The sequence below is a fragment of the Aotus nancymaae genome, unplaced genomic scaffold (genome assembly GCF_030222135.1).
Source record: "Aotus nancymaae isolate 86718 unplaced genomic scaffold, 86718_ANA_hifiasm-v0.15.2.pri h1tg000007l, whole genome shotgun sequence".
NCBI classification, from domain to species: domain Eukaryota; kingdom Metazoa; phylum Chordata; class Mammalia; order Primates; family Aotidae; genus Aotus; species Aotus nancymaae.
In genome coordinates this window covers 3,287,397-3,314,124 of record NW_026988418.1, presented here as the reverse complement: position 1 = coordinate 3,314,124, position 26,728 = coordinate 3,287,397, and the positions used below count along the sequence as shown (strand labels likewise).

Below are 26,728 nucleotides of genomic sequence, written 5' to 3'. Positions count from 1 at the left end.
TGGCCATATAGTTTAATTTTTTCTCTTTCACCAAAGGTCATCTGCGTAGAAGATGACACAAAGGGGGACCCAGGACAGTGTCTCATGCCTGTAATCCCTGCACTTGGGGAGGCCAAGGAGGGAGGATCGCTTGAGCCCAAGAGTTCGAGGCTGTGGTGAGTCATGATCCAGCCACTGCACTCCAGCCTCAATGCTGAGTGAAAAAAATATATATTAAAAATTAAAAAGAAGATTATACAAAGGGGTTATCTATCATCTTGGCCAGCGATGCAGGGCTAAACTCGAAATGACTTGGTCCTGCAGTATTTTCCAGATGCCAAATTCTCATTCTCTTTTCTCTACTGTACAGCTCAGCTCCTACAGTGTTTTGTGTGAGAAGAGAGGGAGGGCGGCGGGTCTCAGCCCTGGTTTTGCCCTGGGAAAAACTCCTCCTCACTTCTGCTCCCGGCCTCCCCTTAGCCCAGGGACCTAAGCCAGCTCCCTCTGCCTCTCCTCCTGGCCCAGGCCCCTTCCCTAGTTGCTCTATTTCCCTAAATCCTCACAACCCTGTGAGGTAAGCATTCTTATTCTTTCATTTCACAGATGAAACTGAGACTCAGAAAGGTTACGTTTCAGGCTTATCTAAAGCCCAGAATCTTCTCTTTACTTCGCTGCCGTCCAGGCTTGGGCCACCGAGCTCAAGAAATGGGCCAACGGGTGACCAGGCGGACGCCAGGGCCAACCCAAGTTCAGGGCTGAGGGCCGCCAGGTGGCGCATTTCCCTTCTCCTCCCCCGCGGCGGCTCCGGCGCACCTGAACCTAGCGAGGCGCGCCAGGGAAAGTAGGAGCGCAGGGTGGGGCGGGGAGTAGCCCTAATTCGCCAGCTCGGAGTGGGCAAGGAGCACGGTTTGGCTCAGCGGGCTGGGACCGCCAGCGCCTCGCTAGAGTCACGCCTCCACCAGGCGGCCGCTGGGCCGCATTAACCCGCCTCTTGTTTGCGCTCCCCAGCGTGCAATTTATTTGGGGGCCTACCGGCGATAGAATGGAGCGGGCGAGCCTTGCCAGGAGGTGGGGCCGGCCCCACCTGTCGACTGCCCGGAGTGGGCAGGAAGGGGGCGGGGTTTGTCCCATAGGGCCCGCCCCCCAGTCCCCGGGTCCCGGGCGCGCGACGAGATATAAGGCTCAGGAAACAATGCGCCTGCAGCTCGCGCTCCCGCGCCGATCCCGAGAGCGTCCGGGTCGCCGTGCGCGAGCGAGGGAGGGGGCGCGCGCGCGCGGGGGGCGCGCTCGTGAGTGGGGGGCTCGCGCTCGGGGGCGCGCATGTGCGTGTGTGCGGGCTGCCAGGCTGCCCCGAGCCGGCGGGGAGCCGGTCCGACCGCTCCAGGTGGAGGGCGGCGGGAGCGAGGTGAGGCTGCGGGTGGCCCGGGCACGGGCGCGGGTCCCGCGGTGCGGGCTGGCTGCAGGCTGCCTTCTGGGCACGGCGCGCCCCCGCCCGGCCCTGCAGGGCCCTGGGAGCTGCGCTCCGGGCGGCGCTGGCAAAGTTTGCTTTGAACTCGCTGCCCGCAGCCGGGTCCGCGCGCTGAGAGCGTCTTCCCCAGCCACTCTGACCCGGGGCCCGGCTTCCCTGGACGCGAGGACTGGGCGCAGGCTGCAAGCCGGTGGGGTTGGGGAGGAACAAGACCTGGCAGCCGGCTGTGCCGAGGGACCCGGGGACGCTTCCTTCGCCCGGCCGGCACCCGGTCAGCACGTTCCCCCTTCCCTCCCGCAGGGAGCGGACATGGACTACGACTCGTACCAGCACTATTTCTACGACTATGACTGCGGGGAAGATTTCTACCGCTCCACGGCGCCCAGCGAGGACATCTGGAAGAAATTCGAGCTGGTGCCATCGCCCCCCACATCGCCGCCGTGGGGCTTGGGTCCCGGCGCAGGGGACCCAGCCCCCGGGATTGGTCACCCCGAGACGTGGCCCGGAGGGTGCGCCGGAGACGAAGCGGAATCCCGGGGCCACTCGAAAGGTTGGGGCAGGAACTACGCCTCCATCATCCGCCGTGACTGCATGTGGAGTGGCTTCTCGGCTCGAGAGCGGCTGGAGAGAGCGGTGAGCGACCGGCTCGCCGCTGGCGCGTCCCGGGGGAACCTGCCGAAGGCATCCGCCACCCCGGACTGCACTCCCAGCCTCGAAGCCGGCAACCCGGCGCCCGCCGCCCCCGGTCCCCTGGGCGAACCCAAGACCCAGGCCTGCTCCGGGTCCGAGAGCCCAAGCGACTCGGGTAAGGACCTCCCCGAGGCATCCAAGAGGGGGCCACCCCATGGGTGGCCAAACTCTGCCCCTGCCTGAGGTCAGGCACTGGCTCTTCTCAAGTCCTTGGGCCATATCCCCCTCTCTCTGACTGAAGCTGCCCGTGTAGCCCCCAACAGTGTCTGTCTGGCACGTGGGTATGTTGGTAAACAATTTGGAGAAGTGGCGTGGGAGCCAGCGTCCTTTCGATGATGATTGGAGCCGCAGGGGACCAGGGTTATGTGGTGAGGGTTGGCGCTTAGAGAGGACAATACTGGGGTTGGACTGTAAGGGATTTCTGTCTTAAGGAGTCTGGAAGGGGGTCCCTTAAGAGTCACTCCAAACCTGAAGTTTTTTTTCTGCTGCCTCTTTCCCTGGGAAACTCACACTCCCCTGGGGGGAGAACAAGCCGAGAGCCTTTTGTGCAAAGCCAAAGCCTTCATCCTTTTAATAAAAACCTAGGTCTCCAGTTGGCTTTACTTTAAAATGCCAATAATGAATGCCCTCTTCTTGCGCCTCCCCACCACCACTTACCACTTGTGCGTTGGTGAGACAGGGAGGGAGGAATGAACATTCCCCATTAAGAGATGGAAAAACTGAGGCTTAGAGATAGAAAATCACTACAAGTCAGTTCCAGCTTTCTGCCATCTAGCCAGCCCCTCTTCCCCAATGCTCCGTTCCAACCAGGCACCTCTTCCTTGATGTTTAGGTCTTTGTGGTAGCTTATCTTAGAAGGATTACACCTTGCCTTGCTGTTTGTCCTGAGATGGAAAAGTGTCCTTCCCGCTCCCTCTCAATACAGCTCCAGCTTCAGCTGCTCCCTTGCATTCCACAAATATTCACTGGCTTCTACTTTGTGGCAACCTGTGGGCTAGGTTCTGGGGTCAATGCCATAGAGCTCCAGGCACTCCTCTCCCATCCTTGATGCAAGTGCAAACCTTGCTGAGGCAGACTGGGGCATCCTGTGCCACCAGACTACATTGTACTTATTCCAGCATCTTAGACCTCCGCACCCATGAGAAGTACTGGAGAGGGTACTTTTGTAGAGTGTAGCCTAGTGACATATAAATCAGGACCAAGAAAACTCACTAGTCTTTAAGAATAACTTTTACATGACCATTTGATAGGGAACCGGGGGATGGGTTATGGAAGTGGTCATACACTTGAGAGGAAAAATAGGATAACAAGAAAAATTAAAAGTCTTTTTTTTTCCAGTCCACTGCATTAAGGTCGTTTTTAACCGGCTTGCTTTCTACACCAAGAGTTTATGTTTGTTTAATGGCTGGAAAGGGAAACTTGAGATCAAAAACCCAATAAAGATGTATTTCTACAACGGCTGGTGGAGTGGTAGAATGGAAAGGGCATTGTTTTGGAAGTTTGGACATTTTAGTTTGAGATCCAGAACATTACAAAGGTGATGTGGACTTGGCTTATCTGGGCCTCAGTTTCCCCATTTGCACACGATGGGGTTGGACTTAATTATTCTGCTGAAGACATTTCCTTTTCTGTGTAGAGTAAGACACTACTCTCTGAAAGGGAGAGTGGTGTCTTAAATTATTTCTTCCTGAGATAGAATCTTCCTGAGCCATGAGGCTTACCACTGAAAATTAAAGGTTTGGGATGTGGGGAAGCCTGCTGAATCATTTTCTGACCTACCCTTTAACCTGAACCTGTTTGTGAGCGCCTGGTTCACTCACAGGCCACATGGCCCGGAACAAAATGCAACAGATTGCAAACAATGAGGCGGGGGATGGGGAAAGTGATTGGCAGTAGAGCTCAGCCAATAGGGGCTAGGGGCTGGGTAAGCCAGCATTCCAAACCCAGCATAATCAGCCAATCATGGGCTTTGGGGCCAGGAGGGCTGAATGGTCAGGTTTTATTAATGGAGAAATAATACGATTGTCCACACAATGGAAGCCGTCCTGACAAAGGGGCTCAAGCTTCCTAATATGCAAAGAAGCTGAGAACGGAGCTCTTCTGTTGTCAGGCCGAGATGCATTAAAGTGGACTTCTGTGTGGAAGCTGCAAAACGTGTGGAGCAAGAGGAGAGTTTTCTCCCAATTGCCCCTCTCCTGGTCAGGTTAACCTAAGAGACCTTCAAGCCAGTGAATTAAATTAAGGGCATTTCCAGGTGTCTCCAGGTCTCTGGTGTTTTGGGCCCCGTATCTGGGGCATTCTACTGCCCAGTCTCTGCCTCTGGTGCCCAGTCTCTGCCTCTGGTGCAGGTAGTTTGGAAATGGTTGCTTGTATCTTTGTGAAGTTCCTGCAGTCTCGCCAACCTATGATTACAAATCTAACCTTCTGGTCCAGGGAAGGAGGTGGGGCAGGCGACCTATAAATGATGGATGACTTTAGAAATCCATTGAACCCAGGAGCAAAATGCTCCTTAGGGAAACCCTTTCCCTCCCCTCTGTGGGTGAAGAGGGATGGCTTGCAGCCCTCCCTTTTCTGAATCTTCAGCTGAAAGGGATGGCAGAATAGAGAGGTGGGGGAATAATAGGATTTATAACTTGTGAAAAGTAACAATTCCCCAAGTGCAGGCTGTGCTGGGCAGGAACAAAGGGCAGCTCTGCCCACAGACCCCTCATTTACAATTCTGATGGGGCATGAAAGAGCCCGACTGGGGAAGATCTTTATAGCTAAACTCTGTCCCAGGCTGGTAGCTCTTTCTCTCCATCCCCTCCATGGGGGAGGGGAGAGCCTTTGCAGACTGGGGGCTGTTGGCTTGGGTCTGCCTTTTGTTCTTATCTAAGCCTTGCTGTGCAAAAGGAAATTGGAGAATATTTTCCTTCTTGCTAATGTCCCCTCCTTTCCTTCACCGTCCCCTTACCCCATTACAAATGAGTCCACTTTCTGCTCACCTCAGTTTGTTTACATCTAAATTGGAAAAATGTCACCTACCTTCCCAAGCCCTGACATAGACAGCTAAAGCTGTAGGGTCTATGTTTGTGTTTCTTATGGGATGTGTTTCTTCTCTTGATCTCTTTTCTGGGACAGAGAATGAAGAAATCGATATTGTGACAGTAGAGAAGAGGCAGTCTCTGGCTATTCGGAAGCCGGTCACCATCACGGTGCGAGCAGACCCTCTGGATCCCTGCATGAAGCACTTCCACATCTCCATCCATCAGCAACAGCACAACTATGCTGCCCGTTTTCCTCCAGAAAGCTGCTCCCAAGAAGAGGCTCCAGAGGGGGGTCCCCAAGAGGAGGCTCTGGAGAGAGATGCTCCAGGGGAAAAGGAAGATGACGATGAAGAGATTGTGAGCCCCCCTCCTGTAGAAAGTGAGGCTACCCAGTCCTGCCACCCTAAACCTGTCAGTTCTGATACTGAGGATGTGACCAAGAGGAAGAACCACAACTTCCTGGAGCGCAAGAGGCGGAATGACCTGCGTTCGCGGTTCTTGGCCCTGAGGGACCAGGTGCCCACCCTGGCCAGCTGCTCTAAGGCCCCTAAAGTAGTGATACTAAGCAAGGCCTTGGAATACTTGCAAGCCCTTGTCGGGGCTGAGAAGAGGATGGCTACGGAGAAAAGGCAGCTCCGATGCCGGCAGCAGCAATTGCAGAAAAGAATTGCATACCTCAGTGGCTACTAACTGACCAAAAAGCCTCATTGTTCTGTCTTACAAAGACACAAGTTTATTTTTTAACCTCCCTCTCCCCTTTTGTAATTTGCACATTTTGGTTATGGCGAGACAGTCTGGACAGTAGATCCCAGAATGCATTGCAGCCGGTGCACACACAATAAAGGCTTGCATTCTTGGAAACCTTGAAACCCAGCTCTCCCTCTTCCCTGACTCATGGGAGTGCTGTATGTTCTCTGGCGCCTTTGGCTTCCCAGCAGGCAGCTGACTGAGGAGCCTTGGGGTCTGCCTAGCTCACTAGCTCTGAAGAAAAGGCTGACAGATGCTATGCAACAGGTGGTGGATGTTGTCAGGGGCTCCAGCCTGCATGAAATCTCACACTCTGCATGAGCTTTAGGCTAGGAAAGGATGCTCCCAACTGATGTCTCTGGGGTGATGCAAGGACAGCTGGGCCTGGATGCTCTCCCTGAGGCTCCTTTTTCCAGAAGACACTTGAGCTGTCTTAGGTGACGAGAAGCTCGCAGACTTGATTAACATGGACCATTACCTCACTGTCAGACACTTTACAGTAGCCGAGGAGTTGGAAACCTTTAATATATATAAAATGATGTTAGCTGACCCCCTTCCTCCCATCTAAATGCTGCGACCCTGGGAACATTTAAAGAGCTTGGCCTCTAGATTCTTTGAGTCAGGGCCCTCTGGGTCCTCTCCTCTGAGGGAGGGACCTTTCTTTCCTCACAAGGGACTTTTTTGTTTCATTATGCCTTTGTTATGCAATAGGCTCTATAGCACCCTTTCTCACAGGTCAGAAATATTTCCCCAAGACATAGGGAAATGGATCCTAGCCTGGGGCCTGGGGAAAGCTTGGAGTCCTGGCTCATGAACTTGATCCCTGCCCACGTGTTTTCAGAGGGGCACTTGAGGCCCAATCTTTTCTCGAGGCAGGTGTAAGACACCTCAGAGGGAGAACTGTACTGCTTCCTCTTCCCACCTGCTTCTCATTTCAGTCGTAGACCGGCAAGTTTGAAGTTCTGGAACCATGCAAATCTGTCCTTCTTGTGCAACTCCAAGGAACTTGCTGGCTCTGCAGCCACCCTTGGGCCCCAGGCAGCCTGCCATGAATCAGATCTCTTTCCCAGAATCTGGGCCTTTCTGAAGTTTTGGGGAGAGCCGTTCTGGATTCAGTGCTCCAGAAGGTGGACTTGCTTCTGGTGGGTTTTAAAGGAGCCCCCAGGAGATATGCTTAGCCAACCATGATGAATCCATCATGGTTGCCTCAGCTGGACTTGGCAGCTCCAAGTGGAATCCAGGTGCAGCCTCCAGTCTGAGAAAGTCACCCAACCTAGCAGTTGTCATGTGGGTAACCACAGGCATCTCTAGGCCTGTCTTGGAAGAAGGACCAGTAGCCCCTCCAGAACTCTGCCCAGGATAGCAGGTGCCTCCTGGCTCTGGGTTTGGGAGTTGGGGTGGGTAAGTGGTGGTAAGTACTATATGTGGCTCTGGAAAACCAGCCGCTACATCCAAATCTACTGTCCATAATGGTTTCTTTCTGAGGTTGCTTCTTGGCCTCAAAGGACCCCAGGGGATGTTTCGAAATAGCCTCTCTAACCTTCTGGAACATGGTTTACAAAAGCCAGCTGACTTTGGAACTGTCTATGGAGGACAGTTTGGGTGTAGGTTACTGATGTCTCACCTGAATAGCTTGTGTTTTATAAGCTGCTGTTGGGTATCATGCTGGGGGGAGTCTTTTTTTTTTTATATTGTATTTTTGTATGCCTTTTGCAAAGTGGTGTTAACTGTTTTTGTACAAGAAAAAAACTCTTGGGCAATTCTCCTGTTGCAAGGGTCTGATTTATTTTGAAAGGCAAGTTCACCTGAAATTTTGTATTTAGTTGTGATTACTTATTGCCTGATTTTAAAATGTTGCCTTCTGGGATATCTTCAATAAAAGATTTCTCAAACATGTCAGAGTGGGGGCAGCGTATGCCACCTGAGTCCTCCTGAACCATGGAAAACTATTTCAGGGTAGCCACAAGTGATCCAGAGGGCTGCCTTTCCCTAACCATGTTGCTAACCTGGTCATTCCACTCTGGGTTCCTGAAATGCCATTTCAGACATGTCGAAACAATGTAGGCTTAGTACTCAGTGAACACAGAATTCTCTTGTGAATTGCAAAGAGTGCTGAATTTGTACTTTAGAAGGCTTGAAATCCTGGCTCCACCACTTCTGCGGCCTTTAGTGTTATCTTTCTGAGTCCTAGTTTCCTTATCAGTAAAATGGGGATAAATGCTACTTCACTGGGTTTTTGCAGGTATTAAATGAAGTGGTAGACTTTAAACTGCTTTCTAAACTGTAAAGCCTTATACTCTTTAGGATGGTATTATTCTTATCTTAGTGGTATGATGATCTTCTGCAAGATGTCTTTTAAATTTTTTTCTGAGAATTTGTGTTGCAGTGTACTTTTTTCTTACAGAAAGATAGTTTTAAAATTCTTTTTCCTGGCTGGGTGCAGTGGCTCATGCCTGTAATCCCAGCCCTTTGGGAGGCCAAGGCAGGCAGACTGCTTGAGCTTAGGAGTTCAAGGCCAGCCTGGGCAACATGGCAAAAACCCATATCTACAAAAAATACAAACATTATCTATGCATGGTGGCAAATGCCTGTAGTCCCAACCACTCGGGAGGCTGAGGTGGGAGGATGGCTTGAGCCCAGGAGGCAGAGGTTGCCCTGAGCCTAGATCACACCACTGCACTCCAGCCTGGGCAACAGAGTCAGACCCTGTCTCAAAAAAAAAAAACTTCCTCCCTTAATTAATGAAAGAAAGTTTTTTTTTTTTTTTTGAGACGGAGTTTCGCTCTTGTTGCCCAGGCTGGAGTGCAATGGCGCGATCTCGGCTCATCGCAACCTCCGCCTCCTGGGTTCAGGCAATTCTCCTGCCTCAGCCTCCTGATGAAAGAAAGTTTAAGCTTCATTTCCCTCCCATAGTTCTCATAAACTTGCTGTAAATGCAAGAGAGGAATTCAGTAATAGCTGTTCCTCATAGGGCACTGCTTATGTCTGAACACTTTGCCATATCAACCATGTGTCAGGGCTACAGATGAGGAAACTAAGGTTCTAAGAGTAAACAAAGCTATGCAAATTCACAAGCTTGTAAGTTGTGATTTGAAACCAGCTCTGCCTATTCCAGAGCAAGAGGTCTTAGCCACTACATTATGATGATCAGCTTGTTGGTTGGCACGGAGTATATGGAGTAGGTAAACATGGAATTCCATCACTTAACTGCTTGTTGGAACTCTCTCTCTTTGGGGCTACTGTGCCTGCCACTTATTGGGATGAAACGGAGCAAATGTCCCACCAGCAACTCTGAGGCATATGTGTGCCGGGTGGGATAGTCTTGCTGCAAAAAAGCCCCCTCTGGGGCTGAAAAGAAAACAGTTGCTGTTCAGGGTGGCCATTAGCATCATGGTGAAAGATGGCAGCTTTGGCTTTGCCTCCACTAACTCCTCCTTACAGATGGGACTTGTGTTAGTACTGCCCACCTGGATTCTTATGGAGCCTCAGTAGGGTCAAAAAGCTCTTAATTCCTCACGTTTACAAAATTACCCTCTTGTGACCTTCCAACCTGGTAAGTAAGCAATATCTGCCTGATGGTACTGGAGCCCAGAGAGTTTTCTTGCTCAAAATCACATAGCAAAATCAGGATCCCAAGCCCAGTTTCCTCTCAGGTAAGCTTTTTCCACATGTTCCCCACTGCACGAAGGTAACAAACTCAGAACCTAAGAAGCTGTTTGGTAAAACCGACATAGATTATTGGAACTCTTTTCTTAAAACTCCCAGTGTATTTATCTTCCTTTTTTGAGGCCACTAGTCAAGAGTCTGGTTTGTAGGACATACCTCCCTTTACTGGACCTTGAAATAATTCAATAAAAAATTTTGAAAGCACTTAGTACAATAGTATGGATCCATGGGTACAGGCATGAATGTTAGTAGCTTTGCATATCTTAATTCTTACAATAACCTGGAGAGCAGGGTGCTGTCAGCCCCATTTCACAGATAAACCAACTGAAGATCAGAGACATTTAAGTCATTTGTCTAAGCCCACACAGCTAGTACCAGCTGCCTGATTCCAAGCTTCAGCTCTTTTTGAGTCAACTCTGCTGAGAAAGAAGTGGGAATAAAGCCATCTCCTGGGGGAAGGGAGGGTGTTTCTGGAATGCGAAGTATTTTAAGCTCCTTCCTAGCTCATTTCTACAGACTCCTACCTCTATCTTTGTCTGAAAATAGCCAGGAGTTTATTCCTGGATTTCAGAAGACAATTTCTACAAATTAGGTTTGCCTCTGAATAATGCACCTAAGGGATCACACTCCCAACTCAGAATGTAGACGATACGGGGTGACCCAGAAGCCACACTGGGTGCAAAGAGAGGAGGACATCGTCTCTGTCAGACAATAAAAGGCTAAAGTGTATGCTTAACTTCTGCTTCTGTTGGCAGTTATTTTGTGAGGAACTGAGATAGGTTGAACTATCTTAGATGTGCTGAATTTGTCTACAGTGCTCCCAAGGTCAGGATATTCCAGAATACTAACTTTAAAAGGGGAAAAAGAGGATGGGGATGGCTTTTTTGATCTGTGATAAGTGATAGGAGGGACTGTGAGAGAGGTTCCTTTTTAAGCATAAGATAACCAGCTGGGAGATGACTGATGACCGGGTGACTGGGAAGGGGGAAGGAGGAGGTGTCTGAATGTGTCAGCTAGAGTTCTGTTGATTGGTGTGTAGGCATTTCTACTGTAAGCCCAGTGGGCGGCTTTTGTTAATGTCTGTTTATTTATGCTCCAGCCAAAGGGAGCAACTGTATTAATGTTACCATTCTCGTGGCAAGGAAATGTAAATATTTTAAAAAGAAAGTCTCTAATCAGGTGTGTTATTAAATGATTAGGCTCAGTACCAGGGATCTAGTAGGTGCTCAGTAAATAATGGATTGCCTTTAAACTTGTGGGATGCAGTATGATTGAGTGGTCACCCACACCCGACAGGTCTCAGTTCCAAATCTTGGCCCTGCATTTTCTTGACCTTGGGCAAGTTATTAACCTCTCCTAACCCTCGTTTTCTTATCTATAAAATAGGTAGAAATAGTAGCATGTGCTTCATTGGGTCATCAGAGCAATAGTTAAGTGTTCAGTAAATGATTAGTATTGTTTAAACCATGTTAACTAGCCACAGTTGGAATACAGATTAGTCGTATCTGAAAGGTGATAGAAGTAATTGGTAAAATAAGAAAACTTCTCAGAGTGCACATATTGATGCTGGTTAATTATTAGGAAAGGAATAGCCAGGTTTGGGGAGCTTGTGATAAGCAGAGGAGGAGGGAGGGCAAAGACTGGAGCCTCAAACTGGTTCACAGCATCCACAGCCCGTGGCCAGCAGAGATTGTGCATCAGCAAAGCCATTGCACATACAAATCCTCTACTTTTCCTTACTGGGCGTTGTGGTGCCTTTACACTGAGCTAGAGTCAACTGACTCCAATTAGTCATTAATGCCTATCTTGTTAAGATAGTAATTCTCAAATCTGAGTGTGTCTTAAGAATCTACCCACCCTGGGTCTGGGCCAGGAATCTGCATTGCTAACAAGCAAGCAGGGAGGTGAATTCCTAAGGCCACACTTAGAAAAACATTGGCATAAGGGGTTGGAGCCCAGGTTTTGCAAAGACAAAAAGTATTAACAGAAGGTGGTATAGATGCCATAGTATAATGGTTAAGAACAAGGACTTGGGGCCAGGCAGTGACTCATGCCTGTAATCCCAGCACTTTGGGAGGCTGAGGTGGGAGGATCACTTGAGTTCAGGAGTTTGAGACCAGCCTGGGCAACATAGCAAAATCCCATTTCTACTAAGAAATTAAAAAAAAAAAACAAAAAGCTGGCATGAAGGCTGACACTGAGGTGGGAGGATCACTTGAGCCCAGGAGTTTGAGGAGGCTGCAGTGAGGGAGGCTGCCTGATTATAGAATCAGGCCACTTCAATCCACTCCAGCCTGAGTGACAGAGTGAGACCCTATCTCTAAACAACAACAATAAACAAGGACTTGGGGTTACTACCTGTGTGATATTGGGCAAAGCATTCAATCTCTGTGAGTCCTACAAGTATCCTTCTTCTGTTAAATGGAGATAATAATGATATCTATATCATAGGACTGTTGTGAAGATTAAAGCAGTTGTTACATGTAAAGTGCTTAGAACAGTGCCAGCTACGTAGTGAGAGCAACATGTTTGCAATGATACATGAAGCTATGGTTTCTTCCTTCTGGAAGTTTATAAGCGTGGAAATATAATCAGAAAACATTCTGGTTTGAAGAAATAATAATAAAGAGATCACAAACATGATCACTATAAGGCTGGTTGCGTCGCTGGGAGCTTGCGCACACCTCTCCCTCCCTCGCCAGGAGCTCGGACGCTCCCCACTCCCTCGCGGGGAGCTTGGATGCTCCCCCCTCCCTCACGGGGAGCTCGGACACACCCCCTTCCCTTGCAGGAGCTCGTGCACACACCTCCCTCCCACGCGGAGAGCTCGGACACACCCCCCTCCCTCGCGGGGAGCTCGGACACACCCCCTCCCTTCGCCGGGAGCTCGGACACACCTCCTTCCCTTGCCAGGAGCTCGGGCACACCTCCTTCCCTTGCCAGGAGCTCGGACACCCCCCACCGGGAGCCTGGGAAAAAAAGCCCTGCCAGGACCTACCTGATACCATTTTGTCCTATCTGGGCCCCACTCCCTGCCATTTTGTTCCATCTGAGCCCCCACTCCCCACCATTTTGTCCCACTCACCTTGAGCACAACCAATCAAACGCTTCCACTCCCTATAAAACCCCACGTCTGAGGGGAGTCCGTGCAACTTCTCCGGCCCTTCCTGTCGGACCACAGAACCTCACCTGGGAGACTGAATAAATTCCTTCGCATTGGATTATTTTCATGCTGGCCTCAGTTTCTTCGTTTTATCCTGAGTGAGAACAGACCTTACAGATGGTGCCGAAACCCGGGAGAGTTGTAAGACCCCTCTTGGGGGAAACTGACTCCTCCACGCAGAGCCGGACCAGGAAGCTGCCGTTTCACCACAAGGTAAAACTTCTGTTACCCACTACCCCACCTGCTGCTTTCAGGGAGTCCCTGTCCAGAAACCGCTTCGCAGCGTCAGGGATTCCCACTGCCCCGGGGTCCGTAACCCCCAGCTTCCCTGCTGCGGGGTCCGTGACACCCAGCTTCCTTCTCCACGGGTCCGTGACCCTGGCAGGCCTCCCGCCGTGAGTCCGTGACTCCGGCTTCCCTCCCTTCCTTCCCCACGGGTCCGTGACCCTGAGAGGCCTCCTGCCACGAGTCCATGACTCTGGCTTCCTTCCCCATGAGTCCGTGACTCCAGTTTAGAACCTGAGTGTAAGAGGAGACGTCCCTACACTCTTGTTCTCTCCCCATCAGGGGTCTTTTTTTAGGGTCAGGAATTTGAGGGAGACGTCCCCACTTTCCTGAACCCTCACCAGCAACCGAGGTGTGAGTACTCAGAAGCCCTGTTTAAGCAGCCCTGCCTCACGGCAGAGTTAAATCCTCCGGCTTACACCAAATTCTTTAATTCAAACTGGCCCATTTGGCATAAAGGCTCCCGTTAGAAAGAAACTGAAAATACAGTTTCCTTCTCATCTGCTTTTCTTTTTTGGTTTCTCTTTCTCTTTCTGTTTTTCTCTCTTTCTCTCCACCTCTCTTCTAAAATGGCGGCCGTACCGCACCCTTAAGATGGCGGCCGCTTTCTACCTTTAACTCTATCCTCTCCTTTCCTAACTCCGATGCGAGTGAGTGAGTGAGTGAGTGAGTGAGTTTATGTGTAGTCCCACGGCCTAACAGCTATGGGGCTTGTGTGGGCCTTCACCCGCGGTTCCACGGGGACATCATAAGGCATAATGGTGATTCACCTCAGAGCTGTCCTACTCGGACTTCCATTCTGGGGTGACCAGGCCTGGGGTTTATATGGGTACACCTTAGCCAAGACGCCCCTGAAATATCCCTTCAGGGACGTGGCTGGGAAGGCATCAGACTGGTCTCCCATCTGGCGGCACCCACCCTTTGTCCGTCAGTCTTGTATGTGGTACTGTCTTTATTGTAGCCATGTGGCAGATAACCCTAGCCATGTCTTTTTTTGTTTTCTTCCTGATTATAATCATTATAAATGTGCAGGCTTTCTGGTATCTTCATTCCCGACCCACCCTCTGTTCCTCTTGCACCACCGCCCAGGTGCTTCTAGCTGAAGAAACCTCCTCTTCACCCTTAGCCCCTCCACCCTCCTTCTCTTCCTTTTCTGACCTCGATGCATCTGAGGAACTCTCCTTTCCGCTGGTCCGACCCAATAATCCTCCACCCTATGACAGACCTCAACCCCCCTCAGCTCTTCCACCTCCTAATTACAACCTGGCCTCTCCTGTTAGTGCTCACACCCGCTCACACGGTGCTCCCAATGACGAGGCCTCCCTCCTTTGCCCCCTCCGCGAGGTGGCCAGAGCAGAGGGCATTGTCCGAGTGCACGTTCCCTTCTCCCTCTCTGATCTATCAGCCATTGAGAAATGCCTAGGTTCTTTTTCCACCAACCCTACTGCTTACACTAAGGAATTCCGTTACCTTACTCAGGCATATGATTTAACCTGGCATAACACATTTGTAATCCTATCCTCCACCCTCACCCCAGACGAGCATGACCGGATTTTTACAGCAGCCCGGGAACATGCTAATCAGGTACATTTGACTGATAACCAGATGCCAGTAGGTGTGGCAGCGGTCCCAGAGGCTGACCCTAATTGGGACTATCAGGACTGTTGAGATGGCCGCCGCCGCCAAGACCAAATGCTACAGTGCCTCCTGGCAGGCATGCAAAACGCAGCCCAAAAGGTAGTCAATTAAGATCAGTTAAGGGAAATAACTCAGGGACCCGATGAAAACCCAGCCGTCTTCATTGACCGCTTGACTAATGCTATGATCCTCCATACACAGCTGGATCCGGCCTCCTCAGTAGGAGCTATGGTCCTAGCCACCCACTTTATCTCCCAGTCGGCGACTGATATAAAGAGGAAACTTAAAAAAGCTGAGGAAGGCCCCCAGACTCCAATGCGAGACCTGGTAAACATGGCATTTAAAGTTTTTAACGGCCAAGAGGATAAGGCTGAGGCCACCTGACAGGCCCACTTAAGGCAGAAGGTAGGCCTCCAAACCCAAGCTCTTGTAGCAGCCCAGAGGCCGGCAGCCCACCGAACATCTGGTGAGGGAGGTCCATTGAAACCCTTCCGAAATGTTTTAAGGGCCCCGCCCGGGTCCTGTTATAGATGTGATCAAGAAGGACACTGGGCCCGGGAGTGCCCCTGTCCTCATCCACCTCCTGGACCTTGCCCAGATTGCAAACGGACTGGACACTGGAAGGTTGATTGCCCATCCCAGACCAAAGGCCCACTCCCCGCACCTCTATGTGAGGAGCAGGCCAATCTGCAGGAGGCAGTCCCTTCACCTGAATTTCTTGGCCTTCTGGATGACTGATGCAGCCTGGACTCGAGGACCCCCTTCACCCTTGCCGAGCCCAGGGTAATGCTGCAGGTAGCGGGTAAGTCCATTTCCTTCTTAGTGGACACGGGGGCTACCTACTCTGTATTACCTTCCTACTCAGGGCCTAGCATACCTTCCCAGGTCTCGGTCATGGGAGTTGATGGAAGGCTTTCCTATCCCAACCAAACCCCTCCCCTAACCTGTCTCCTCGAGGGACACCCCTTCTCTCACTCCTTTTTAATCATACCCTCATGCCCAGTTCCCTTGCTAGGAAGAGATATTCTCCAGACTGTGGGGGCCATTCTCCAACTCACTAATCTCACATACTCAAATTCAAACCCCTCACATATATACACCTCCTACTGTCTCTCCTAATGGAGGCTACACCCTGTCCTAACCCTATGTCCCAACTCCCTATCCCTCCGGATGTAGTTGATCCCGTGGTGTGGGATACATCTAAGCCTGTAGTGGTGAGACATCACACACCAGTTAAAATACTTCTCAAAAATTCTACTCGTGTTCCCTCATGTCCTCAGTTTCCTATTTCAAAGACCCACCATCAGGGCCTGAAGCCTATCATCGCTCGACTCCTAGCTCAGGGACTCCTTATACCCACGAGTTCCCCTTGTAACACTCCTATATTGCCAGTCCAAAAGCCGTCCGGCGACTATTGCTTGGTTCAGGACCTACGCCTTATCAATGAGGCAGTAGTACCCCTGCACCCGGTAGTCCCCAACCCATATACCTTGTTATCTAGCATTCCCTCCAGTACCTCCCACTTCACAGTTCTGGACCTCAAGGATGCCTTCTTTACCATCCCTCTACACCCTGAGTCCTTCAACTGGACTGATCCGGACACCAATTTGGCACAACAGCTTACCTGGACAGTTTTGCCCCAGGGATTTAGAGACAGTCCTCATATTTTCGGGCAGGCCTTAGCAGCTGATCTCAGCTCCTGCCCTCTCCAACCCAGTCTCCTTCTCCAACATATGGATGACCTTTTACTCTGTAGTCCTTCCCTCTCCCTGTCTCAACCGCATACTGCCACTCTTCTTAACTTTTTGGGATCCAAAGGATACCAAGTATCCTCATCCAAGGCACAGTTGTCAGTCACCTCAATAGTATACGTAGGCATTCGACTCACCCCTACAACTAAGAGCCAGACAACAGACCGTAAAAAGGCACTCCTTTCGCTACAGCCTCCAGAGACAGCAGACCAAATTCTCTCTTTTTTAGGGTTTGCAGGATTTTTCCACCATTGGATACCGAATTTTGCCTCCCTAGCTAAACCTCTGTATGTGGCAGCTAAAGACACACCCACGGGACCCCTCTCCCACCCTGGGGTAGTAAAACAGGCTTTTAAAACCCTACAAACTGCCTTGTCCATGGCACCTCCACTCCAATTACCCAATCTCAACCGCCCCTTCCATTTGTTCACTGACAAACAGGGAATTGCAGTTGGAGTCTTAACCCAGCCCCTAGGACCTGTGTATCATCTGGTAGCCTATTTATCAAAGCAACTTGACCCTACAGTCAGGGGATGGCAGCCTTGCCTGCGGGCCTTGGGGGCGGCAACAGAACTCACTAAGGAATCCCTAAAACTTACCTTAGGCCAGCCCATCTTGGTATTTTCTCCCCATTGGCTCACTGACCTTCTCTCTAATAAGTCTCTCGCACACTTAGGACCTTCCCGGTTACAAGAGTTTCATCTACTCTTCATTGAAAATCCTTCAGTCAATCTTCATCCCTCTTCTCCACTCAACCCGGCTACTTTACTTCCCCTTCCATCCCACTCCCCTTCCCCAATTCATTCCTGTCCTGAACTAATAGAGGCATTTGCTAAACCACGAGAGAGTCTGTCTAGCCTTCCACTCTCCAGCCCAGACCTTACCTTATATGTAGATGGGAGTTCAGTAATAACGGCTGAGGGATGGCAAAAAGTGGCCTATGCTGTAGTCACAGATTCAGCCACCCTCGAGGCACACCAACTCCCTGATGGGACGACATCCCAAAAGGCAGAGCTCATCACCTTAACTCGAGCTCTTGCACTAGCAAAAGGGAAACGAGCAAATATCTATACAGACTCCAAGTATACTTTCCTTACTACCCATTGTCACTCTGCCCTCTGGAAAGAGCGAGGATTCCTTACCATAAAGGGGACCCCCATAGTCAATGCCACCCAAATCTCTAACCTCTTGCAAGCTCTGTTACTGCCCAAAGAGGTTGCTGTCATCCACTGCCGAGGGCACTGAGCCCAGCAGGATGCCGTTTCTTGGGGCAATGCAAGAGCAGACATGGTAGCCTCCATTCTTATTCAAGAGATCATCCCCCGCTTCAGCCTACCTGCCACCATCCAGTCAGACAACGGTCCAGCATTCATAGCCCAGGTAGTCCAGCTGGTCACCAAGTCTCTCAACATCTCCTGGAAACTACATATTCCCTACCACCTTCAGTCATCAGGTAAGGTCGAACGGGCCCATGGCATTCTCAAAGACCGTTTGGCCAAACTGACCATTGAGGTAAAACTTTCTTGGCCTACTCTCCTACCTCTTGCCCTAGCCCGGATCTGAGCCACCCCATGGGAACCAATGGGCCTTAGTCCCTTTGAGTTGCTGTACGGCCAACCCTTCCTGGTCTCTCATAATTTCCCAGTACAACCACCTCCCCTAGCCTCATACCTTCCCTATCTATCTCTCCTTTGCCACTTAGGGAGCATGCAGATCGCGCTTTCCCCATCGTACCAGGGCTTGGAGACTCGCACCCAGCAGCACCCCTACGGCCAGGTGATAGTGTTCTCCTCCGGGAGCTCCAGCCAGGATCTCTGCAGCCCAGGTGGTCAGGACCCCATATTGTTATCCTGACCACCCCCATGGCTGCCAGGCTCCTGGGTCACACCCCATGGTATCATGTGTCCCGCCTTAAACCGGCACCGCAAAATAACCAGTGGAAATCCAAATCCCTGGGCCCCACTCGCCTTCACCTCACCCACGGCCCCTGCCCATCAACTCCTGATCTTTCAAATTCTCCTTCTAACATTTCTTCTAATATCTCCCCCTAAAGCCAGCCCCTACTATGCCTGGCAATTCTACTTGCAGGAATCCTGGAAACAAGGCCCCACCACTAGAACCCAATACAGTGCTACAAGCTCATATGCGAGAAGTTGGACGAGTGGCTGTCAACCAAATGCTGTTTCATCCCTTTGTCCGACTCTCAGTCGAGGCGCCAGCCAACTGACCTGTCCCCCTTACTTCGCCCCTATTCAGCAGGAAGTAGTCAGAAACAGCAGTGCCCTCTATCTATCATCAAAAGGTCAGAATATAAGGCTGGTTGCATCACTGGGAGCTCGTGCACACCCCCCCTTCCTCGCGGGGAGCTCGGACACTCCCCCCTCCCTCACGGGGAGCTTGGACACACCCCCTTCCCTTGTGGGAGCTCACGCACACACCACCCTCCCTCGCGGAGAGCTCGGACACACACCCCTCCCTCACGGAGAGCTCGGACACACCCCCTTCCCTTGCGGGGAGCTCGGACACACCCCCTTCCCTTGCGAGAGCTTGTGCACACACCACCCTCCCTCGCAGAGAGCTTGGACACACCCCCTCCCTCGCGGGGAGCTTGGACACACCCCCTCCCCTCGCAGGGAGTTTAGACACACCCCCTTCCCTCATGGGGAGCTCGGACACACCCCCCTCCCTCACGGGGAGCTTGGACACACCCCCCCGGGAGCCTGGGGAAAAAAGCCCCACCAGGACCTACCTGATACCATTTTGTCCTATCTGGGCCCCACTCCCTGCCATTTTGTTCCATCCGGGCCCCACTCCCCACCATTTTGTCCCACTCACCTTGAGCACAACCAATCAAACACCTCCACTCCCTATAAAACCCCACGTCTGAGGGGAGTCCGTGCGACTTCTCCGGCCCTTCCTGTCGGACCACAGAACCTCACCCGGGAGCCTGAATAAATTCCTTCGCATTGGATTATTTTCATGCTGGCCTCAGTTTCTTCATTTTATCCTCGGTGAGAACAGACCTTACAATCACAAAGTAAGGCAATATGTGTCTCAAAGAAGGGCTATGAGCCTCAGAAGGGGAAGAGAACATTTTGTTTGGAGTCATCATGAAAGTTTTGTTGGAAATTGTGACATTAACCAGAACTAGAAGTACAGATAGTATTTGGCTAAGTGAAAAGAAGGATGTTCTAGGCTAAGAGAATAGCTTTGGGAAAGAGCAGTTAAGAAGGTTGTGTCAAATCTGGTCTGATTTGCTGGCTGGGTAGTCTCACTTTTACAAAATAAAGAGAATTGTACTAGATTTCTAAGGGGATACTTTCAATAGCAAACATCCTCTTGTGATTCTTTGAAATAGGGAAGTCAGGGGAAGAAACTGATTGTGGTTTGGGACATGATGAAATTAAGGTGATGGGGTCATCCAAAATGAAGTACCTAGCAAGTTGAAAACGTGATATTGAGGCTTTAGAAAGGGATTTAAATGGAAGATACAGGCTTAATACTCATCAGGATATAAATATGGCCAGATGAAGTGGCTCATGCCTGTAATCCTAGCACTTTGGGAGGCTGAGGCAGAAGGATCACTTGAAGTCAGAAGTTCGAGATCAGGCTGGGCAACATAGTAAGACCGTGTCTCTACAAAAGATGAATAAATTAAAAAGCTGTTTTTTCTTAATTTATGTATTTATTTTTGAGACAGAGTCTTGTTCTGTTGCCCAGGCTAGAGTGCAGTGGCACAATCTCAGCTCACTGCAACCCCTGCCTCCCAGGTTCAAGTGATTCTCCTGCCTCAGCCTCCTGAGTAGCTGAGATTACAGGCATGTGCCATCACATCTGGCTAATTTTTGTGTTTTTAGTAGAGATGAGGTTTCACCATGTTGGCCAGGCTGGTCTCGAACTCCTGACCTTAGGTGATCCGCCCACCTCAGCATCCCAAAGTGCTGGGATTCCAGGCGTGAGCCACCACATCAGGCCCTAAAAAGCTGTTATTTTGATACTGGGAAGCTGAAGCTGGAGGATCACTTGGGGCTACACAGATGATTAAGGCCCAGAATACCAAGCTAAGAGAAAGAGAAAGGACCAGGGAAGTAAAGGACAGAACTCAAAAGAGTGATGAGATTAGAATTGGAAAAGACCTCTGATGGCTTTTTCCCTTTTGCATCTCCGCCACCCTGATTTTGCAGCCTTCAGGGATCCTCTGCTGGGTTGCAGGCTATCTTAGCGGGCTCTACAGGCCAGAAGTAAGCTGCCTCTCAGAACATTCTAGTGTGCTCTGGAGCAAACCATAAAACTTAACTTTAGGTGTAACATAAGCCCTGTAACAAAGTGAGCTCTACTCTCTTCTTGGTCTCACTTGCTTTGAGCAATTCTGATGCTCCCCAAAATTCAAATGTGAATTGGCCAATAGCCAACGGAAATAGTAATGTAAATAGCAATTTACTGACCCAATGTAAGATACTGTGATTACTCATAGGCACTGTACTAGAGGATGGGGATATTGTCATCCCCTCCCCAACACCAAAATTCATGTCCTTGCAGAACTGTGAAGGTGACCTTATTCGGAAATAGGGTCTTTGCAGATGTAATCAAGTTAAGATGAGGTCATACTGGATTAGGATGTGCCCAAATTCAATCACCGATGTCCTAAGAAGAGGGAAATTTGAACACAGACACACACACAGGGAAAACATTCATGTGAAGACAGAGGCAGAGATCGGGGTTATGCTACCACAAAACAAGGAACAACAAAAGATTGCTGGCAACCACCAGAAGCCAGAGGAGGAAGGGAGGGATTCTTCCCTAGAGGGAAGCATGGGAACTTGGTCCTGTGGACACCTTGATTTCAGACTTCTAGCCTCCAGAACCAGGAGAAAATAAATTTCGCTCTCTCTCTCTTTTTTTTTTTTTGAGATAAAAGAGTCTGGCTTTGTGGCCCAGGCTGCAGTGCAGCGGCGCAATCTCTGCTCACTGCAACCTCTGCCTCCCAGGTTCAAGCGATTCTCGTGCCTCAGCCCTGCCCCTGACTGGGTAGATGGGACTATAGCTGCACATCACCACGCCCAGCTAATTTTTGTATTTTTAGTAGAGATGAGGTTTCGCCATGTTGGCCAGGCTGGTATCGAACTCCTGGCCTCCTGCCTTGGCCTCCCAGAGTGCTGGGATTACAGGTATGAGCCACCATGCCCTGCCAATTTCCCTTGCTTTAAGCCATGAAGTTTGTGGTAATTTATGACAGGCCTTGGAATCTAATATAAGAACCATGTTCATCATAAAATATCTCCCACAAGAAATATATATATATATATATTTTAGCATTTAAAATGAATTTTACTGTTTGAATTTTACAAGTAGTCTTTAGAGGCCTCGAACAAGAACTCTGTTGCAAAACTCTAATAAATAGCTTGCCCCAAGTCCCCAAACAAAGTAATTTTTATCTGGGGTAGCTAATTAGCATGAAGATTGGGCTGCAAAAGCATCTAAGGTTGTACCAAAAAGCTTGTTGGCCATGTGTGGTGGCTGACACCTGTAATCCTAGCTCTTTGGGAGTCTGAGGCAGGTGGATCAGTTGAGGCCAGGAGTTCAAGACTAGCCTGGCCAACATGGCAAAACCTCATCTCTATTATAAACTTTTATAAATAAATTTTTAAAAAGCTAATGCTTGTCTTTGACCAAACTTTCTTTCTTACCTGGGAAATAGATGCTTCAGGCCTCCCATAGCATATTCCTTTTTCTGTTCTAAATGTCACTACATCCTCTAGAATTCCATCTGCACTCTTTGGATGATCTGCTTTAAATGGCCCTTTTACTCTAATGGCTTTATTTTTTGCCTTCTCCCTGTAAATTTCTTTCTTTCTTTTTTTTTAGATGGACTTTTGCTTTTTTTGCCTGGGTTGGAGTGCAATGGCGTGATCTCGGCTCACTGCAACTGTTCCTCCTGGGTTCGAGCAATCCACCTGCCTCACCCTCTCGAGTAGCTGGGACTACAGACGCGCGCCACCATGCCCAGCTAATTTTCTTAATTTTAGTAGAGACAGGGTTTCTCTTTATTGGTCAGGCTAGTCTCAAACTCCCGACCTCAGGTGATCCACCCACCTCGGCCTCCCAAAGTGTTGGTATTACAGGTGTGAGCCACCACGTCCAGCCAAATTTCTCTCTTTTTTAAAATAAATTGTAAATGTGTTATTTAAGGTATACATAGGCTAGCAAATACTATTGAATAAATACTTATGGGTCATCACTGAGATTTTGCTCCCTATCTTTTTGCACTTCCCCCACTTTCTCCTTTCCTGCCATCTTTCTGTGCCCATCCGACCCTATGTATTGCTCTCAATTTCCTAAAGAAGGTGAGGTAGTTGCAGAAAGCCTAACTATATATCTGCCCTTAAGGTACAACTCACACACACTGTGGGTGAGAATTAAATGACTAACTGTGGGCTTTCAGTAAGGCAGGTAAGGAATTATTACTCTCCAAGTAATTTGAGTATCCCTGGTATCTCATTTCTGCGTTTTAGATATGCTCTTCCAGGCTGAACTTATTTTGGCATTTTTGCCAAAACCATAATTTCTTTGCCCGTAATAATCTGTAACTCATGAAGCATGTTGGAGATGGGATTCTGCATCCATCACCTCTAGATATATACATACATTGTAAATGAGAGACTTTTTTTTAGCCACCCTTCCAGAACACAGTGAGCTACTTCCCCTCTGGCCTCACAGAAAGGGGAGGGGAGTCAGAGCCAATACCTAGGCATGAGTACAATTAGCTTTCCTGACTCCCTTTTGCCTTCTTTTGTCTCTTCTTTACCCTGAAAAGCTTCCCATTAGAGGGTTTTATGTCGTTTTTGAAAGAAATACTTATTATCTCTTGGTCATAGACTTCAATTTCCCAATTTTCCCTAGAACTTAATGTCTCCAATTAGGATTTCAAGTTACAGAATATCTTTCAGGACCTATTTTTAGTATAATTTAGAGTTCAGAAGATCACTAGGGAGACAAACAAAGCTACAAATAAAATAGCCTAAGGTATTTTTAAAAATAATGTTCCCATTCTCTTTTGGTAGGACTAATAGAATTATGATGAATGGAAATGGTCCTATGTTTTTTTTCACTTCTCCTCATTTGTTTTGGACCACAGGCTCCATTCTGATTTAGGAGTCTTTCCTGCACAGCATTTCAGTGATAATTCTCCCCATGGTCTATAGGATCCCTGTTCTCCTTGTTTCTATAGCAACAGTCCTGTGTTGCTTGGCTAGAAGCAATTTTCTGCTGCTATGGTGAAACTCCATTTTTCCATTCCTTTCTCCCTAGTTGCCTTGGTAACGAGTCTCTTCATCTTCTGGTCTCTTGGTGGTAAATTCCACCCCCATCTTTTTCTCTTTCTAGTAATAGTCAGCTGGTCATGACTTGGACAGTGCTATCCCATCTGTGAGTGAGCATACTCTGTCATGGTCAGATTGTCATCATGAAATCAGCCTCCCTTTTCCTTTAATTGCATCATTTCTCTGGCCTGCCATCTTTCTGGTGGTTGTCATGGTAACCGTACCCTCTGAAAGTCTCTAGGCAAAGGTTCTACAGTTAACAACCATCATGTGAGAATGTCTGCCAATATGTGGCCATGCATCTCCATTTTAAACCCAGCCCCAGGTGGGTATCACAAATTGGAGAGAACAGGGCTTTTGATCAAAGCAGGCTGGATTGAGAAAAGGAGGTACAGGGGACCCAGAACTGGGAACTGGTATGCTCCAAACAATCTAGGTGGCAACAAGGTTTAGGCTGGGTCTGCAAGAGTGGTCGTTATGCCAATGGTGATTCAAGTGATTGAGAACTGTATTAGCAGTCATTCCAGCAGGCCTGTCAAATGCTTGAAACTTGCAAGGGTCACTCCTTTGGCCCAGGGGATCCTGGTGATAGGACCTGAGAGTTAGACAGAGCCAATCTCAGTGAAAAAGTAATTAGAATTCTAAAATTGACTAACAAGGGGTCAGTAGAATAGTTATTTAGGCACATTTACACATTACTGAAAATTTCTCTGCCCTTAGGCTGCTGCTTTTACCTCTTCAGAGAGGCAGGTGGGATGTTACCATTATAATAATACAAAGTATTCAACAAATGGTAGGTGTTATGTTCCAGGGCATTGCAGCAGGCAGTTTTCAGACATTACCTCATTTTCTCCTTATGGCAATCTTGAGATGAATTTAAAGATAAGAACACTGAGGTTAAGAGGTAAAGTTAGGCCAAGAGTGCGGGCTCACTCCTGTAATCCCCGCAGTTTAGGAGGCCCAGGCAGGAGGATCACTTGAGCCCAAGAGTTGGACACCAGCCTGGGCAACATAGTGAGACCTCATCTCTCAAAAAGAAAAAAAAAAATAGTGGGCATGGTGGTATGGGTCTGCAGTCCCAGCTGGGGTGGGGTGATGGGGTGCTGAGGTGGGAGGACTGTTTGAGCTCATGAGGTCAAGGCTGCAATGAGCTGTGAGATTGCACCACTGCACTGCAGCCTGGGCAATAGAGCACGAACCTGTATTAAAAAAAAAAAAAAAAAGGTGTGAAGTTAATGAAGGCCACAGAGCTGGGATTTGAACCCAGCTCTATATTACTCCAAAGCCCTTTCTTAAAACGGTGTGGTCTCTGGAATTTTGGTCCTCTCTGGTCCTAATTTTTTCCACCTCCATTTTAACCTGAAGGTTGCTACAACTTTAATCCTTTTTTTTTTTGGAGGCGTTTTGCTCTTGTTGCCCAGGCTGGAGTACAATGGTATGATCTGGGCTCACTGCAACCTCCACCTCCTGGGTTCAAGTGATTCTCCTGCCTCAGCCTCCCAAGTAGCTGGGATTACAGGCATGCGTCACCACGACCACCTAATTTTGTATTTTTAGTAGAGACGGAGTTTCACCCATGTTAGTCAGGCTGGTCTGGAACTCCCAACCTCAGGTGATATGACCACCTCGGCCTCCCAAAGTGCTGGGATTACAGGCGTAAGCCAGGCGCCCAGCCAACTTTAATGATCCTTTCTACCTGCCTTCCTTTTCCTCTTCCTGTTTTGCAGATTGTAGTTTGTTTTTCTCTGTTCTTACCCCACTTGTTGCATTCTTTGGCCAATGAGATGAAAAGGTTTGCCTTTTTTTTTTTTTTTTTTTGACAGAGTTCTGCTCTTGTTGCCCGAATTGGAGTGCAATGGTGCGATCTCGGCTCACTGCAACCTCCGCCTCCCGGGTTCAAGCGATTCCCGTGCCTCAGCCTCCCGAGCAACTGGGATTACAAGCATGCGCCACCACGCCTGGCTAATTTTTGTATTTCTAGTAGAGACGGGATTTCCCCATGTTGGTTAGGCTGGTCTTGAACTCCTAACCTCAGGCGATCCACCATCGTTGGCCTCCCAATATGCTGGGATTACAGGTTTGAGCCACTGCGCCGGGCCAAAGGTTTGCCTTCTGATAGAGTATGAGGTTGTACTATGGTATGAAAATATTAGAGCAGTTGCCCTGGCCTGAGAACTGGGCAAATCTCATTCTGGAGAATGCCACACCTCTGAGGTCACTGCCTCGGGCACTAGATCCCCAAGTCATTCTCCTCTTCATTTAGCAAGTATTGGGTGTCTGTCTATTCGGTACCAGGTACTGGGCTAGGCACTGGAGATACAGCAATGATCTAGGCAGAATTTGTCCCAAGATGTCAGACAAAAAACAAGATACCTATTTATAATTTTATATTGTAATAAGTGCTATGAAGAAAAATAATTGAGTGCTGTGAAAGAATAATAAGGACAGATCTATTTAGATAGGGCTGCTAGATGTACCATTTAAGACGGCAGGTAGTTGCGGTTCTGACACCAGCTAGTTGAGTGCAGTCATGTCGCATGGGTGCTGCGGCTCCCTCCTCCCTAAGTAACCTTGCTACAAAGCCTCAGATCCGCGCAGGCGCACAGACGGTTGCCATGGGGACAGCTGTCCGACGCAAGCGCAGACGGCCATAAGATGGCGTCCGTGGCGGCTGCCCGAGCAGTTCCTGTGGGCCGTGGGCTCCGAGACCTGCAACGAACACTACCTCTTGTAGTGATTCTCGGGGCCACAGGCACCGGCAAATCCACGCTGGCATTGCAGCTAGGCCAGCGGCTCGGTGGTGAGATCGTCAGCGCTGACTCCATGCAGGTATGGCAGTGCGGTTGGCCCGGGCGCCTGGGAACCCCGGAGGCCGCTTGGACACCCTGTGGCAAAGGTCTAAAAGGGTGAACCCGAGGCTTGTAGGGGCGGAGGGGGTAGGTAAAGGGAGCCCATACTTACTAGGCGCCCGCCGCATGCCAGACACAGTGCCAGAT

General features: G+C 49.4%; 2 protein-coding genes and 1 long non-coding RNA gene across 4 annotated transcripts in view; 2 read left to right on the top strand and 1 right to left on the bottom strand.

Moving 5' to 3' along the window:
* The first annotated feature begins 1,270 nt into the window (after positions 1-1,270).
* Positions 1,271-7,893, top strand: MYCL (MYCL proto-oncogene, bHLH transcription factor). Of its 2 annotated transcripts, XM_021672104.2 has the most exons (3): positions 1,300-1,384; positions 1,752-2,252; positions 5,258-7,893. In XM_021672104.2, exons 1-3 carry the CDS (start codon positions 1,300-1,302, stop codon positions 5,851-5,853), a joined length of 1,182 nt encoding a protein of 393 aa, XP_021527779.2. In that variant the 3' UTR covers positions 5,854-7,893. The 2 variants fall into 2 exon arrangements, with proteins under 2 accessions (XP_064228278.1, XP_021527779.2); XM_064372208.1 differs by having other exon boundaries at positions 1,271-2,252.
* On the bottom strand, positions 4,106-26,728 carry LOC135273387 (uncharacterized). The gene is made up of 3 exons (XR_010341171.1): positions 26,458-26,728; positions 5,162-5,485; positions 4,106-4,592 (listed from the first exon to the last, which is right to left on the bottom strand). It is a non-coding gene; the product is annotated as an uncharacterized LOC135273387 (long non-coding RNA).
* The window catches only part of TRIT1 (tRNA isopentenyltransferase 1), a 40,062-nt gene continuing 39,701 nt past the window's right edge, over positions 26,368-26,728 (top strand). Inside the window, exon 1 of the mRNA XM_064372205.1 lies at positions 26,368-26,561. Coding sequence (XP_064228275.1) covers positions 26,388-26,561 — 174 coding nt within the window. The 5' untranslated portion in view covers positions 26,368-26,387. The remainder of the gene's footprint in view (positions 26,562-26,728) is intronic.